The sequence below is a fragment of the Scleropages formosus genome, chromosome 13 (genome assembly GCF_900964775.1).
Source record: "Scleropages formosus chromosome 13, fSclFor1.1, whole genome shotgun sequence".
Classification (NCBI taxonomy): domain Eukaryota; kingdom Metazoa; phylum Chordata; class Actinopteri; order Osteoglossiformes; family Osteoglossidae; genus Scleropages; species Scleropages formosus.
Genome location: NC_041818.1, coordinates 23,815,515 through 23,830,168, shown reverse-complemented (window position 1 = coordinate 23,830,168; position 14,654 = coordinate 23,815,515). Strand labels below are relative to the sequence as shown.

Sequence of the window (14,654 nt, the reverse complement as noted above, 5' to 3'; positions counted from 1 at the left end):
GCGCCATAAGAACGTGTTCCATGTGAAAGGTGCGCGACATTCCTAGGCGTCCGTGGGCTCGGACGTGGCTCGTCTCGCAGAGGAGCAGGAAGACTGGAGAGAGACGCGCGTGCGTGTTCCTAATAAGTGTTTCTGGTCAAGCAGTCACGTGTGCGGGCCCGGCCGTGCGCGTACACATCCATGTCGCGTCCTAGTGGGGCTATTATACCCTACAATTACTCACGAAGAAAGAGGCCGAGGCTCCACAGCCAGAGAAACATCTTGTGATGTCCTGCTTTTATCTTCAGCGAAAGCTTGTTGATGAAGGGGCTTTTAGTTGTTTTTTCCCTCTTTTTTAAGAGTAGGTCAGAGCTGTTTCTAATCTAATGGATGCTTGACCTTCTTCAGGTCTCGACTCAGGTAGCTCTTTACGCGGCTATATCGGGCACGCGCTCCCCGGGGCGAGAGAGACTCGCTCGCCGCCGTGCACCTTGACCCGCAACCGGGCCGAAGCAGAACCTCACCGTTTCACCGCGGAGGCCCGGCACACCGGGGCCAGGCGAAGGGAAGGAAGCAAACACATTAAAGTTAAAACGAAACCCCTAGTAAAGCGCTTAATGGTTTTAATAGCCATTTGATTTTAACGGGGCAAAAAAAAAAGGAGGGGAAAAAGGTTTTTAGCAAAGCGGTGACTCTCCACAACCTTTTTGCAGGAGCACAGCATGCAATCACTTTTGTCAGTCATTTACAGCACAGTTTACAACCCTTCAAAAACGCTGTTATTTTCTAACCCGTACTTGTTTACCGCAGATTTTTTTAAGGGTCTAACACGCTCAGCGTGAGCGTGCAGGCACACAGTTTGCGTACACGCGTGCGATCGGCCGGGAACGCGTGTTCCGGTCGTGTCTCCGGCATTGCGTGCGTGCATGTGTGCGTTATACAGCGTGACTGAATGACTGACGGGTGAAGAGCAGCTGACGGGAAATCTGCAGCCGTTTCCTCCGTTCTCGTCCCGCTTGCGAAAGGTCCACGTGGAGAAACGGCGATGTGATGCGAGCGACACTCGGGGCCGCCGGCCGCGCAAGAACAAAAGTGCCGTCCGGGGTTTGTTCCTCAGTAATGCTGTTAACACGCCCCAAAGGACCGTGGCGACACACACTGTCTTCCTGATACATTAGAGTAGGCGAACGCAAACACAGCTGACCTGTAATAACTGCATTTAGTTTCTACGTACAGGCACAAAGTCACAGCCAGGGGGGATGTGCTGGAAGGGTGCCAGTAATGATAAAAGTGTATAAACACACACACACACACACACACACACACACACACACCTATTATTCCTGCCTGGGGACGTACCGGGAAGCTAAATGTGTGTGTGAAAGATGTTCCGCGTGTTGACAAGTCGTATGGGCTTGACACTTAAAGGAACCCAATTTCCACGGCTCCTTGTGCCCGCGCTGCTTCGGTAACAACTGCCTGCCGATGACAGGTTGGCCAGGCGCACGGGAAAGGCTAGGGGTGCTCATAATGATAGCTTTGCGCCGCGCTCTCTATTTCTCCCTTCTGTCTTCTTGTTTGTCTTCTTCACTCTTTCCACGGGTACTTTTAAAAAGCGAAAAAGAAAATGCGATCAGTCGATAAAAGCAAGGAGTGCTCGCGCGCCGTGCTGTCGGAGCGGCTTCTCGCGGAGGTCTGGCGGGAAGGAGCCCGTCCTCCAACGCGCACCGCATTTTCAGGTCCCTCTCCTGCGATTCGCACCCTCTGACGGCAGGAAGCTCGGAAAGCGCACCGAGGGTTTAAGTCTCGCCGCGGCGATTTAATACCGACTCTTTGTTCCGTTGCAAGTGCAGCCTTGTCAGAGGAATTAACTTATTAATGGAACAGGTTGTATTCTACATATTCTGTAGCAGCGTAGTCCTCCGAGGGGGGCCTCCCTCATCTTACAGTCTTCGGTAGCTCCGAAAGGTTGGGGGGGGCGGCGGCTCGATGAGGACAAGCAGGCAGCAGATTTATCTTCCACTTTGAAGGCCTCATTAAAGTGTTGATGAGTTTAAGGATTGCCCGCGGTGGACGCGACCCTTTATAGCTGCAGTAATGCCGGCTGTACCGTCTCTGCGGCGACTGTGGATGCACGGCGAGGGGCGGACGGGCGCCGCGGCACGATCGATGGTGGAGCGCGGCCCCACCCGGACTTGAGCGACGTAAAGAGAGAGAGAGAGAGAGAGAGAGAGAGAGAGGGAGAGCATCGTGGATGCGTTCCTAAGCAGCACACGGGTTTTACACAACACGCACCCGTGTGTCTGCACATTGGGACGGGAGGGCGGGTGTTACACAGCGATCGTTGATTTGCTCCAACAGTACTGCGTAAGGAATACAAATATTGCGGGACTGGCTTTGCTGCTGCGAGCAGGGGGCGCCGTACTCAGAAATCCTGACGCGTGTCTCTCGGCCGCTCCAAGAAGGTCACGTTTCCATGGTGCAGTGCAGATAACGGACACGGGCATCCTCCAGGACGACACGTATGTGCGTGTGCTTATTTCCCTGGTCAACATCAAAACGCACACGCACGCGCACAAATGGAGGTGCACCGATGGCGGAATTTTACTTTACAGGCCATATGACAGAAGAGATTTAGGCCAGACTTATCAGATCTCTCATGACCACTGCTGAGCCATTGTAGCCCGAGGAGATTTAATAGTAATAAAGATTATATAGATAGGATCTTCAATTTATTACACAGTGTAATAAAATGAGCTGCTCTGCACAGCGAGTGAACTCAATTACTTGGGGACATGCTGGTGTACGGCGAGGCCCTAATTAGAAATAGACCGTCTTTCAGTATTATTGCATTACAATATCTCTTATCCTCACGGCGTATTTTACTCCAGTGCTTTGGCTTTATTGCTTGTTTTTATGTTTACACCGATTACTGCTTCTCCGGTGCATGTCCTCCGATTCAATCACATTTCGGCCCGCGCCGTCGTTCCAGTGACTCGCGTGTGTCTTACACACCTGACGCGCTATTTTTTTTTTTCCCCTCTCTTCGGAGTTATTGTTGTTCCAGTTAGTCTTCAATTTGGTGTAATTTCAGGATCAAAAATTATTTCCTGGTTTACTTGCTTAGCTTGTGCTTTTGCCCAGAGGAGATTCTCCACAGTGACTAACTTTTCTTTAATAATACTGCATACTAAGGTAAAGGAAATCTGTTTGGTGCAAGATCAGGAACACCGCGGTACAGGAGCAGGGTAGTTCGAGGCCTGGACTACTTTCATGACTGCCGGTCTGGCTCACATTTAACTCCTTCTCCCGGCGGCGCTCGACAAACCCGTGGAAGGAAGCAACCGAAGCCCGGCGGCTCCTGTCCTCGATCCTCCCCCACACACACCTAACACGCACCTAGGCGTGCAGAGCGCCCCCACCTTCCCCTCCCACCCTGTCGCTCTGATTTCGCCAAGCGGCGTGAGACATTTCGGCACCTTCTCCAGGTCTCAGCAGGCCGTAGGCTGGCGATGACGGAAGCGACGCTATGCGCCTGTTCCTCGGCCGCTCTGTCCTCCGATGAAAAGATTGTGTTCGCCTCAAACCCACCATTAATCGCCGATCAGGGAGGGGTGGTTACTAAGGAGTGGTGAAAACGGTCAGAGGTGTGTCGGTGGGAGCGGCGGTGGCCCGTTGTCCCTTTTGGTGCAGAGAGGCCCTCTGAGTCGAGAAAAAGCAGACGGAAGAAGACCCTTTGAAAAGGCAAGAAAGAGAGACAGCCGTTTGTTGGGTCCCACAGCTCACTGTCTGGGCGTCCCGCCGCTCTCTGGAATTTACTTCCCCCGTTTATCATTTGTGCCGCAGCACCCTGATGATAATGTTTATTAATTGCGGCGCCCTGCCTGGTCGCGCTGTGATCATTCTCTGTCCAGAGGCGCTGGTCGCAGGGGTGTGTGTTTGCCGCTCTGCACCGCGCCCTACTTCTGTCCCGTTGTTGTCGCATCGATCACGGAGCTGCTGGCTGGCCGTCTTCCGAGCCCCTTCGCCAACCAATGCGAGGGACGAAGAGGCGGTGGCCCAGGTAGGCCGCACCTCTTGGAACTCGGGACGAACGGGGCTCCCCTCCTCTGTCCACACTGATGAAAATGACCCCGTTTTGCGGGTCGGCCCACGGCGTCCGGTTCCGGCGCCGCTCAGGAGTTCACGGAGGACAAAGGAGCTTTGAGTGCCCGTCTGGGAGGCCGTCTTCACAAGGCCTCGCTGATTACCTGCGCGGGACTTTTTTGTCTTCCCAAAGCAGGTCTTTGTGTCGTCTATTTGCGATCCATTCAGTGACCCGTCCAGCGGTCTGGCGCAGGGCTGCTTTGCGCCACAGGTCTGAATCGTTGAGGCCAGCGTGACACTGGTAGGAGCAGGTAGGGGTTTCCGGGATAGATACCATGCTCATGCTCTGTACGTTGACACTCACTCGTGGAAACAAGGATACGTGACTGAGACGCTGTGTGGGTGCAGGAGGTTTCCTACAACACATACGTTTCCCGGGCAACATTGGTGCCTTGCAGCTTCTGGGTTGTGGGTTCAAAGGTGGCTTTCAGTCAAGCTCAGTCCGTGTGCAGTTTGAAGGTTTTCGTCTGGGTTTCCGCCAGGTGCTCTGGTTTCCACCCTCAGCTCCAAGCTGTGTGACTCTAAAAAGGTGAGCGGTGTGTGTGTGAGTGTGTGAGTATGCCTGATTGTCTTGTCCAGGGTGTACCTTGCCTCGTGCCCTGAGGGGGATAGACTCCTAACCACCGTGACCCTACACTGGTCACTGGTGGGTGGGTGAATGAATGAATGAATGAATGAACAGATGAAGAAACAAGCGACAGACAGATATTGTACAGATATCAGATCCACACATCGTGTGAGTGTTTTGTTACCCGTCCTACAACAGGTAGGATACGTGTTTGGTGCGTTTAGAGGTAAATATTTACCTTTACTTGTGATTGTTATCAACCCGACGCAGCTGAGCCATTTGCTCACATGATGGGATCTTTCGCTCCCCATAGTGCCGCGTTGACACTGCGACAGACGGCAAAAGGCAGCGCTGGTTCGTCTACCGGTGAGGTGCGGAAAACAAAAGTGATGTGTTATTATCTTTTGTACTCGGCGCGGCAGGACAAAGCCGCCATCCTCTGATGGGGGAAGTTAGTGAAAGTGCCACCGGGACACCGAGGGAGGCGGCGCAGCGGGTGCTAATTTCTCGGCGCAATCAGTTGATTGGCCATAAGCGCATTTTTAAAAGAGGTGGGGGGCGAGGAGCCTCGACGGCGGTGCGCGGTGAGTCACGGCTGCATCGCCTCGTCGCCGAGGTTTCCGCTCAATTAACGGGTGCTTCCTGTAAACAGGGCCATGAAAGGGCACTTGTTCCCACCCGGGGTGGCTCTCCGCAGGGGGAGTTGTGGAGCTGCGAGCTGGGAGGGGGGCGCGGCACAGCGAGGGCATTCCGGGCTAAGAGCCTCGTGCGAAGGCCTGTGGCGGACAGGCACCTCCTTAAATCGAGAAAAATGGTGCGGGCCTGTCGGCGGAGAGCAACATCTGTCAGTGGTTTGATTGAGATTGAGGCAGAGGGGCCAGTTCGCCGGCGAGCATAAATAAGGCCAGAGGAGCGAATTTTCACATGGAAAAAGCACTGCCTTAGGAGGCCAAGCGTTACCATGGAAACCAAACAGTGTGCGCAGCCTCCAGCGGGACCGCTTGTAACGGCATGCGCCCGCCGACGGATGTCCTTGCAGGCAATTAAATGCCTCTTCTTTGTCTAGAGTCCGCGTGTGTGTCTGTGTGCGCGCACACGCACGCTTGGCTCCTTAATTTCCCTATTCAGTGATGCAGTGAGGGTTATCACTGGTCCTCGGTGGGTCACGGTCACGCGGCAACAGTTCTCGTGGCGCCCAGTGGCCAGCGGGACGCAGCAGGTGCGCTCAGCGTGGTAAAACCCAGACAGCTCCTCTCTGCAGGATTACAGCGGGGAAGCCACCATCCCACACCAGCGACCATTGCTCTAAAGCAGCCCTCAGCAGATACTACACGGGTTCGAACCTGTAGAGCCCAGGGCCCAGATGCCGAGTCTCACAGGGTAACGACAGCTCCCTCTGTCACGGCGTACAGGACGCCACGCTGTTTTTAACCACCATTTCACCGTGTTTTGGCGTTTCTTCTCACACGACTGGAATCCAAGCAGGACAGAAGTGTAGTACTTTGACTACTTTTAGCACATGCTGGGAATTTTGATTAAAAAGGAGTCCGGTGCCCCTCCTGAAAAGCCCTTGGGGGTCCCAGTGTCCCCACCTCCGCTGGCTTTGGCTCTAATAGAAAGGCGTCTGGAGCGAATTGGACATGTCGGGCAGGAAGCTTCTTACTCCTCTGCACTTTATTTATCTTTCTTTCCTTTTACTTCCATTCTTTGTGGCTCCTAAACGTCGTTGCAACATGGATTGATTTTTATAAAACTGTAGACTAGTGAGCTTGTGGCGTGACAATAAAAGCAGTGGTTTATGTGAGAAAGCCCCCCCCCACCTCCGTGCCTCCGTGGACCGCCCTAATGTCGGTGTGTATTGTTGTACCTCCGGCGAATGGAACACTTATGGCGTTTTAGCAGACAAGGCACTGTAAAACAGCAGCCAAGTGGTCGTTACCGCGGTACTGCCTCGCTCTTTGTCCTGTCCTTTTCATCTTTTCTCTTCTCTTGATTCCCAAGTTTCCCCCGAACCGTCAGTTAAGGGTTGAAAGTCCTCCTCGTTACGTGAGTAAAAGGATCTCGGAGGTGTAAGGGAAGAGTCTTGAACCGCGTGAATGCAGTGTGCTGACCACCGTGGTATATTTGTAGTGTGCACGGTTTGGGGGGGGGAAGGGGGTTCCTGCTGCCAAGTGCCTTGTGTGTGAACTTCACTTCGGGCACCCTGAACGGGTGAGGAGAGAGGAGCCTGTGGACCACGAGTGTCCTTCCCCTTATGTTCCCCTTGCATTGCTCACAAAGTTCAGAGACTCCGAGCTCCGACGCTTTTTTATACTCGTCTTTGCTCATTTCCTGTATGTTCCGCAAGTTGCCTTAGTCCTTGTGGCGGTGTGATGGCGATAACAAGGAGTAAGTAGATCATCACAAAGTCAGGTGTTAATTACAGAGCCGCAGCCGCCATGTTTCTTTCCGTTTTACAAAATGTACCTTAAGTAGCTCTTCTCAGACTGGAAAGTAAAGGCGGGTGCAGTAGATGTCTTAGAGATGTTAATATAAAAACACGCTCTTTCGGAGTAAAGCAGTTCTGCTGTTTTACATTCTTCTCATGGGAACATATAAATTAAATTTTACAATGAAACATTTGTTTGCACGTGCAGATCACTTCCGGACACAATTATGCATACATTTATACCGTGTTTGTACATGTTTTGTCATTTGCTGCAGTGTCATTTCTGCTCGCAAATATGAACGTGCTCAAGTGGGCGGAGCCTGTAAAAAGGGGCGTGGCTCACACTGGCTCGATGGCAGGGCGAAAAGTGTACGTTTACTCGCCAGCGTCCCACGGACAAACTGCTTGTTTATTTCTTCAGTACACAATTGTCTCCCAGTCACTTTACTGATGAGATACTTTTTGTACGTACTTTGCTGTGACACACAACATTTTGTAGAGACTTTCCTGTTATTAACCCATTTATTCCACTGGGTAGTTGGGTAATACAATCATTGAGTAAGGGTACTCCAGCAAGAGAGGAATTGAAGCAGGGTTCTTTGAGGAGGTGGATCCAACACACCACTCTCTGCTGTTGCAGTTGCATTCCTCCTTTGCGTGACTGGCTCCGTCCACTTCACTGGCGGTAAGGGGTACGGTTGGGCAGCAGGGGACCGCGGTCACTCCGGGTCCAGATGGCACCCCATGCCGGTCAGGTCGCGTGGGCTGGCTTTGACACGAGAGGCTGGTCCTCACCTCACCTCACCTCCACACGGACGCGTCTCCTCAGAGATACACACCCGTGTGCTGCACCTGGGCCTCACCAGGAAGACGCTGCTCTCAGCTTCAGGACCGCATTTGTGAGGTAAAAGTCATGGTCATGCAGTAGAATCGAACTCCCACGAATCTCATACTCTCCGCTTTCACCGGCATCTTATGGCCAGATTTCCCACAATCCCCTGAGCTCGCTGTCATGTCAGGTCAGTGCACAGCTTTCTATGCGTCCAAATAAAGTGTAATGGACTCTCATTTGGCTCAGGGCTCCGCCGGCTGCCAAGAGCAGCGCAATCCCCCGAAGCACGCCTGGCATGGCAGACAAACCGCTGCTTTCCCTGTCTGTTTTGTCTCATTGGGTCTCTCAGGCCTTTGTGTTTTGTTTGAGCGTCTCGCAGCAGACCTCTCCTTGTGGATCTTACCTCCTTTCTTTGTTTCCCCTCTTTTATTTCTCACCTTTGAATTCTTATCGGCACCTGTCGCACTGTCTGCCGTCTCCCGCCAACGTCTGGCGTCTCGAATGAATAGCGGCGTTGGGAACACGGACCCTGTTTCGGGGCCCGAGAGGAAGTGGGGGGGTGGACGCTCGGCCAAACGCTCTCGCCAGCTGCATTCACAACCCGAAGGAGGCGCTGCCTCCCGCACCGGATCGTCGGCAGAAACAGGCGGCCGTCAGCGGGATGAAGGTGACGCGCATCTGGCAGCCGGACTGAGGGTCCCAAACGCCAGCGAGGCTCGTCTGTGCAGATGCAGCCACCGCGGGATGTGATCCTCACAGGGATCGGGAAGTGGTCTTAATCGTGAGACTCCAGATCTGGTTTATCTTTATGACGGAGGACAGTGCTTCGTGAGAAATAAAAAGCGATAATAATAGATGAAGTACGAGCGGCCTGATGGGCCTCTCTAGGAGCAGAGAGGAGGAGGCGCGAGGGCACACGGGCCGTGTGCGCTTCTTCCTGCTCGCAGCTGTCCACCGGCACCCCCAGTCTTCACGACTTACTCACTCTGTTTCTAGAGTCAGAGTTTGTTCAACTTTCGTTAAAAGCGGAAACTCATTACAACGCAGACTCACTTATGACAGTGTATGAAAGTGCACGTTATATCGGCTCTACACTGCGTCATAGCTCTTTATTATAGTGAGCTTGTATCGTTTTTTCCTTCCCTGCTCTCCGAAAATATTGACTTGTTTAGCAGAAGTGTTGTCGGAGGCTCTGGATCTATTTATTTATTTATTTACTTACTTACTTACTTAGGTACTTATTTGAGAGACCGTGTGATCGTGAGAAACATTCAGAGGTGAAGAAAGCCCGAGTGGAAATTCTCCTGGAAGTGTGGACACAAAAATGAGAGCAATCATCCTCAGTGTTCAACCTGTTCGTTTTTGTACATACGCACGGGACCAGCAGGTGGCATACCGGTTAGAGTCGTCGTTTTGAATCGGGGCTTCGCTCTCATTGTGGTGCTCTTGGGGGAGGTGCTTACCCTGAACTGTAAAAAATTGTTTCATTAAAATTATCAAGCTGTGTAAACGAGGAAATCATTGTACAGTTTATCGTTTGCCGTTGTAATAAAGTAACATTATTATTATTATTATTATTATTATTATTCCTATTATTACTATTATTCCTACTACTAATAATAACAATCGGTATCATCATAATCATAGCTCATATGTTTGCACGTGTTTATAATTAATGTCTGAAAAACAGCAGCCACTGTTCCAGTATTTATGCATTAAGTTTTGATTATGAATATTGTTTTTAATAATAAAATCCTTCTTTTGATTTTATGTGTAGCACAGTGAAAATTTCATTAAGCTCAGCAATCAACATCTATCATTATTTCCAGGTGACAGTTTGTGTTCTCCGTCACTGTCATTAACGGCGCTTAAAAGTCCATTAGTCCTCTTTAAGGGATTGAGACTTATTCTTTGGTTTATTTGTGGGGATTGAAATATGGACCATTTTTGCCTCGATGAGAATTTTTCCATGAACATATTTTAACCTTAAGGTTCTGATTGATAAATCCTGAAAATCAACAAATAGCGCTCCAGTCTGGCTTTAATTAAGACTGCTTTGCTGGAAGAGGGATTTCAGAGAGATACAAATTAAAATAATAAATGGAGCGAATGTAAAGGGGATTTATTTTATTTTTTCATCTGATTAACATGTCGTTGATGGTGAATTATAATTATGGCCCATTCATTCTGTTTAAAGTTTGGATTTATTCTGTTTTTCTCCCTCGTCCTGATTGAAATTAGCGCGGAATGTGTACTGCTTGGTTTTTGCCGATAATACTATTTTTAAACAACTGCTGACAAACAGGCAATTAATTGTTTATTTGCCACTTTATTTTTGTTAAATTTGTAAAACTAAACAAAAAAAAAAAAAAACAAAACTTCATTTCACTTTGACAGAAACGTGGCGCACAAAGAAATTCAAATATGTTTTGTGTGTGTTTTTTAAGCCTTCTGTTGAGAGTCATCAAGCGCAAAACAAATTGAATTGCAAGTCAATCATCTAAAAAGGAAATGTATCACCCAGAGAGCGGGCTTGTCACTTTTTATTTCTTTTTTTAATTTATCCCACCACGTTTTAGCGCACATGTACTGTAAAATGGCTCATTTGTTCCGTAGCTGTACACTCAAAGTGCCTTTGTGTGCGGTGCCGCCGGATCCCAGATGCTGGTAAATAAGGAGACGGCGGCGGCACTGAAGCCTTTGTTGCTTCTGCCCGATATGTGCTGGAGGAGCAGCGTGTGGCACTCCCAGCCTCCCGTTCCGCAGCGCTTCCGCACTTCCGTACTCCGGTAATCCCGTTCTGCCGTGCTTTCGCATTCCCGCGCTGTCGCACTCCCATAGTTCTTCTCCAGCACCGCATCCAAACCATCCGGAGATGGAGATGCGACCAGGTCGCACCCACACTTTCCCTACCTGGCTCGGTCGACCTCTTGCTGACCCTCTCCCGCCGATCCGCCAGCCTCGGCGGCCCTCGTTTGTGGGCTTACGTCACGGCTCCCGGTTTAGCCAATGAGCTGTGGCCGGTGCCGCGCGAGGCCTGCGGACCTGGGGAGGGCCAGGCTGTGCTCCGGGACCCCCCAGAGCCCCACGCTCGTTTCACAAGTGATTAAATGCGCGACGCGATCAGACCCTTGGCCACGCCGCTCTCGTCTTCGGGCAGAAGGTGCCGAAGTGCAGTCGGTGCCCAAGCTAATGAACCCTTCCTAATGACAGCCGGTGCGCCTTGTAATATCACTTAATGCCTTTCTTTCTTTCTTTCTCTTTTTTTTTTTTTTTTTTTTTTTAACCCTGTTCCCCCCCAGATACCCCCCTCCGCAAAGCAAAGACGTCTTAATTTGTCATACACCTCGCCAGGGCTCTGAATCATGCAAACATATCTTAATTATGTCTTGTAAAATAAATGTGGCTTGGGGAGAGAGAAGGTTATGACAATAAATCTGAATCCTAATATGGTAAACGATCATTGCCCAAACCTGGCCTCCCTAACCCCTTCCACACACACACTATCTCACCTGTGCTGGCTCAAGCACGAGCACGATAACACACTTCACTAACTTTCAGCGATGATTGTCATTATTATGCCTGTGTTTCAGTAATGCCAGTTTGGAACGTACAAAACATACACAAAGGTGTGTGTGTGTGTGTGTGTGAGATGTTCGCAAGGAGCCTTTAATGCTCCACTTTCCTTCACTGTCGTTTACACTGTAGCAGAGACCATCTGCAGCTCCAGCCAGTGTTAAGATGGAAGTTTAAAGCTCGAAGGCACCAGAGGAGGCATCAGAAATACACACACACTTTCTGACCCGCTTGTCCCATACGGGGTCGTGGGGGACCGGAGCCTAACCCGGCAACACAGGGCATAAGGCCGGAAGGGGAGGGGATACACCCGGGACGGGACGCCAGTCCGTCGCAAGGCACCCAAAGCGGGACTCGAACCCCAGACCCACCGGAGAACAGGACCCGGTCCAACCCACTGCGCCACCGCACCCCCGCGTCAGAAATATTAACACCAAAAAACTGTACTGTAACTATAAAGGAGAAGCGTTTTATCTGCTGAACATGTGACTCAGCAGCACAGAGGTGACAACTTCCCTTTAAAGGCAGGATTTGGGAGTTGGTGTTGTCTCGCTTTATAACTTTTGCCGTTTTCTTTAATTTCCAGGAGGTAAACACTCCTGAGAGAGTCTGCTTCGCTCCGTATCCTGGAGTGCGTTTCCTGTAGATAGAAACCGATAAAGACGGGTCCAGCTCGGCGTTCTCGTCTCAGTAACGCACAATGACACACACAGTTCAACCGATGCTCTTATTTGAGGCTTTAATCGTCCTGGATCCAAAGCTGCTGTTGAAGTTCAGATGTACAGCTTCGTGTGGGAGTGTGTATACGCGTACGTCATTAACTCGCACAAACACTTCTCTCTGGCAGAAGTCATTAGTTTAATTTGCCTTGTCCTAGAAATTCAAGCTCAAAGGGAAATGTGACGAAACGGGACTCGTTCTTTTGTACTCTCCTCCTCTCCTCGTCCGGGTGCCGCGTGCGATGGAGAGACGCCAGCGTGGCCCTCACCCTCGCGGTAAGCAGCGCTGTAGTAATGAAGGCCCAGGGGGACGGAGGATGCGCGTCGAACCCGATTCAACCGCACATCTCCATTAGACCCTAGTGAGGCAGCATGAGCTTCTGGAGATGCCTGCACAGAGACGACCGTGTCAAACACAGTGTGTGGCAGCAGTGCCGCCATGGTATGCCTCCAGTTGGATCATAGTAAGGATGTGAGAGTCTCTTTAGGGACCAGAAGCACCAAATTGTGTGCGTGAGTGTGTGTTTCCGCAAATTAGGCATTATGAACCTTATGACCACTCTATTCGATGAATAAAAACATTAGAGTGCCCGGGGGGGAGGGGCATTGGCACTTGAATCCCCCAGGTTTTTTTTTTTTACCCCTTTTCTTTGCTGTTGGTAGCTTTTGTTTGCCTCTCCTCAGCTGCCACACTGTATAATGAACTGTACTTGTAATAACAGTAATATTGGATCATTTACTGCAACTTTTGTTGAGCGCCAAGTCCCACCTCTGAGAAGAGAGTTTTGGAAAGATCAACCGAGTCCAGTATTGCTTTTATTTGTTTACCGGATGCATCCGTTCAGATGTGTGAGCGCCGGAGCCTAAGGTAAAACGTAGTAATGACTGCGTGTAGATGTTTGCTAGAGCTGTTCAGGTTGAACATAAGAGCAGCCTAACCCCCTCTCCCCCCAAGCTCACAGCTTTTGCCTGACCGCGCGGCGTCGAGGCAGCATCCTCAGTCAAACGGTATCGGGACTTGGCGGCTGTCCAGGGCCGAGGCAAGAGACAGCCCTCCGTTATCAGCCATCGTTGCTTTCAGGATACAGGCCGCCGCCCGGTGATGGCTGGACCGTGCTCACCATGCTTCACATCTAATCTTTCCCTCTGTAGCCCCCCACACAAGCACACCGCATAGTGGTCACAGCTTCCTTCATTGACTGTGCCCTGCTGACTGGGGCTCAGCGTGGGGTTCGATGCAGGCGTCTCTTGAACCGCTCGCTTGCCCTGCCTCCTCATCTTGTTTCTTTTCCTCCTCAGTGTCGGCGCAGATCTTGAAGGCCAATCTGGACTCGATGGAGAGGCACATCCAGCGGCTGGAGAATGACATCAAGAACTTCCCCAAGACGGAGGAGGAGCACGATAAGTTTGTGGAGAAGATGTCCATATCCTTTACATCATTTTACACCCCTTTCCCTGTGCCTGGCCTTGTCGCCGCTAAGTTAGAACTCCACCTGTTGCAACCCCACCCAGTCCCAGGTCCTCTCAGGTTTCACATTGCTCACTGAAGGATGAACATCTTGTACAGAGGTGGTTAAGACGCATCTTCTGCCCAACTGTGGGTTTAACCTGCAGCTGTTTACTCTCGGCTGCTCATGCGCAGGTGCGCGCGCACACACACACACACACAATCTGCCCTCTTCCTGAGGCTGATCAGAGGACCTTCCCTCTTCAGATTCAGCAGCACTGTGTGTGTAAACTGCAGCTGAGACACACTAATTTCCGTGTGATGGTGCGACACCACAGCACCCGGGAATTGCTCCGCACACCGTGTTACACCGGAATGATTAATGCGGTTTTACCGCGGTGTAATGTGCACAATGTCTGGTTCCCCCCCTTTCCCTTGCAAGAGCCACTGTCATTATTAAGGAAACATGAGAGCCATTAATTGCGAGATGCCCTCTGCAGTCGGTCATTTCTCGGGAAGGAAGTGTTCCATATGCTCTCCGCTCACGCCAAAGGCGTCTGTCTTCTCACCGCCCCCTTTTGGTTTATTTACCCAGAGCAGAGATTTATTGGAGACCTTTTTTCACTGTGGGTGGCATGAGGCTAATGGTGTACCAGCACATTAACAACCTGCTCGGAGTCCAAGACGAGCTTTTCTGGAAGGAGCGGGAGGGAGTTTGCGGCCCCAGCGATGCCGACAATCGATCCCTGTGCTCCGAGCATCCTGGGCGCCCGGGGCGAGGACATGGAGAGGTGCCCCATGCTGAGGGAGAAGCTCCCGTCTCTCGCTCTCCCTCCCCACAATGGTCTCCCTGGTGGCAGTGGACAGGGCTGAACAAGGCAAACCCACACGTGGGGCCTCGGCGTGCGTGCCATCGAGCGACAGGGACAGGTTTCATCTTCCCTTCACCTCTCATATAG

At 51.2% G+C, this 14,654-nt stretch overlaps 1 protein-coding gene across 3 annotated transcripts in view; it reads left to right on the top strand.

Moving 5' to 3' along the window:
• diaph2 (diaphanous-related formin 2) overlaps positions 1–14,654 on the top strand; it is a 313,996-nt gene that overhangs the window by 227,551 nt on the left and 71,791 nt on the right. For all 3 annotated transcript variants that reach the window (XM_029257260.1, XM_029257258.1, XM_029257259.1), the window contains exon 26: positions 13,548–13,672. In XM_029257260.1, coding sequence (XP_029113093.1) covers positions 13,548–13,672 — 125 coding nt within the window. The remainder of the gene's footprint in view (positions 1–13,547; positions 13,673–14,654) is intronic.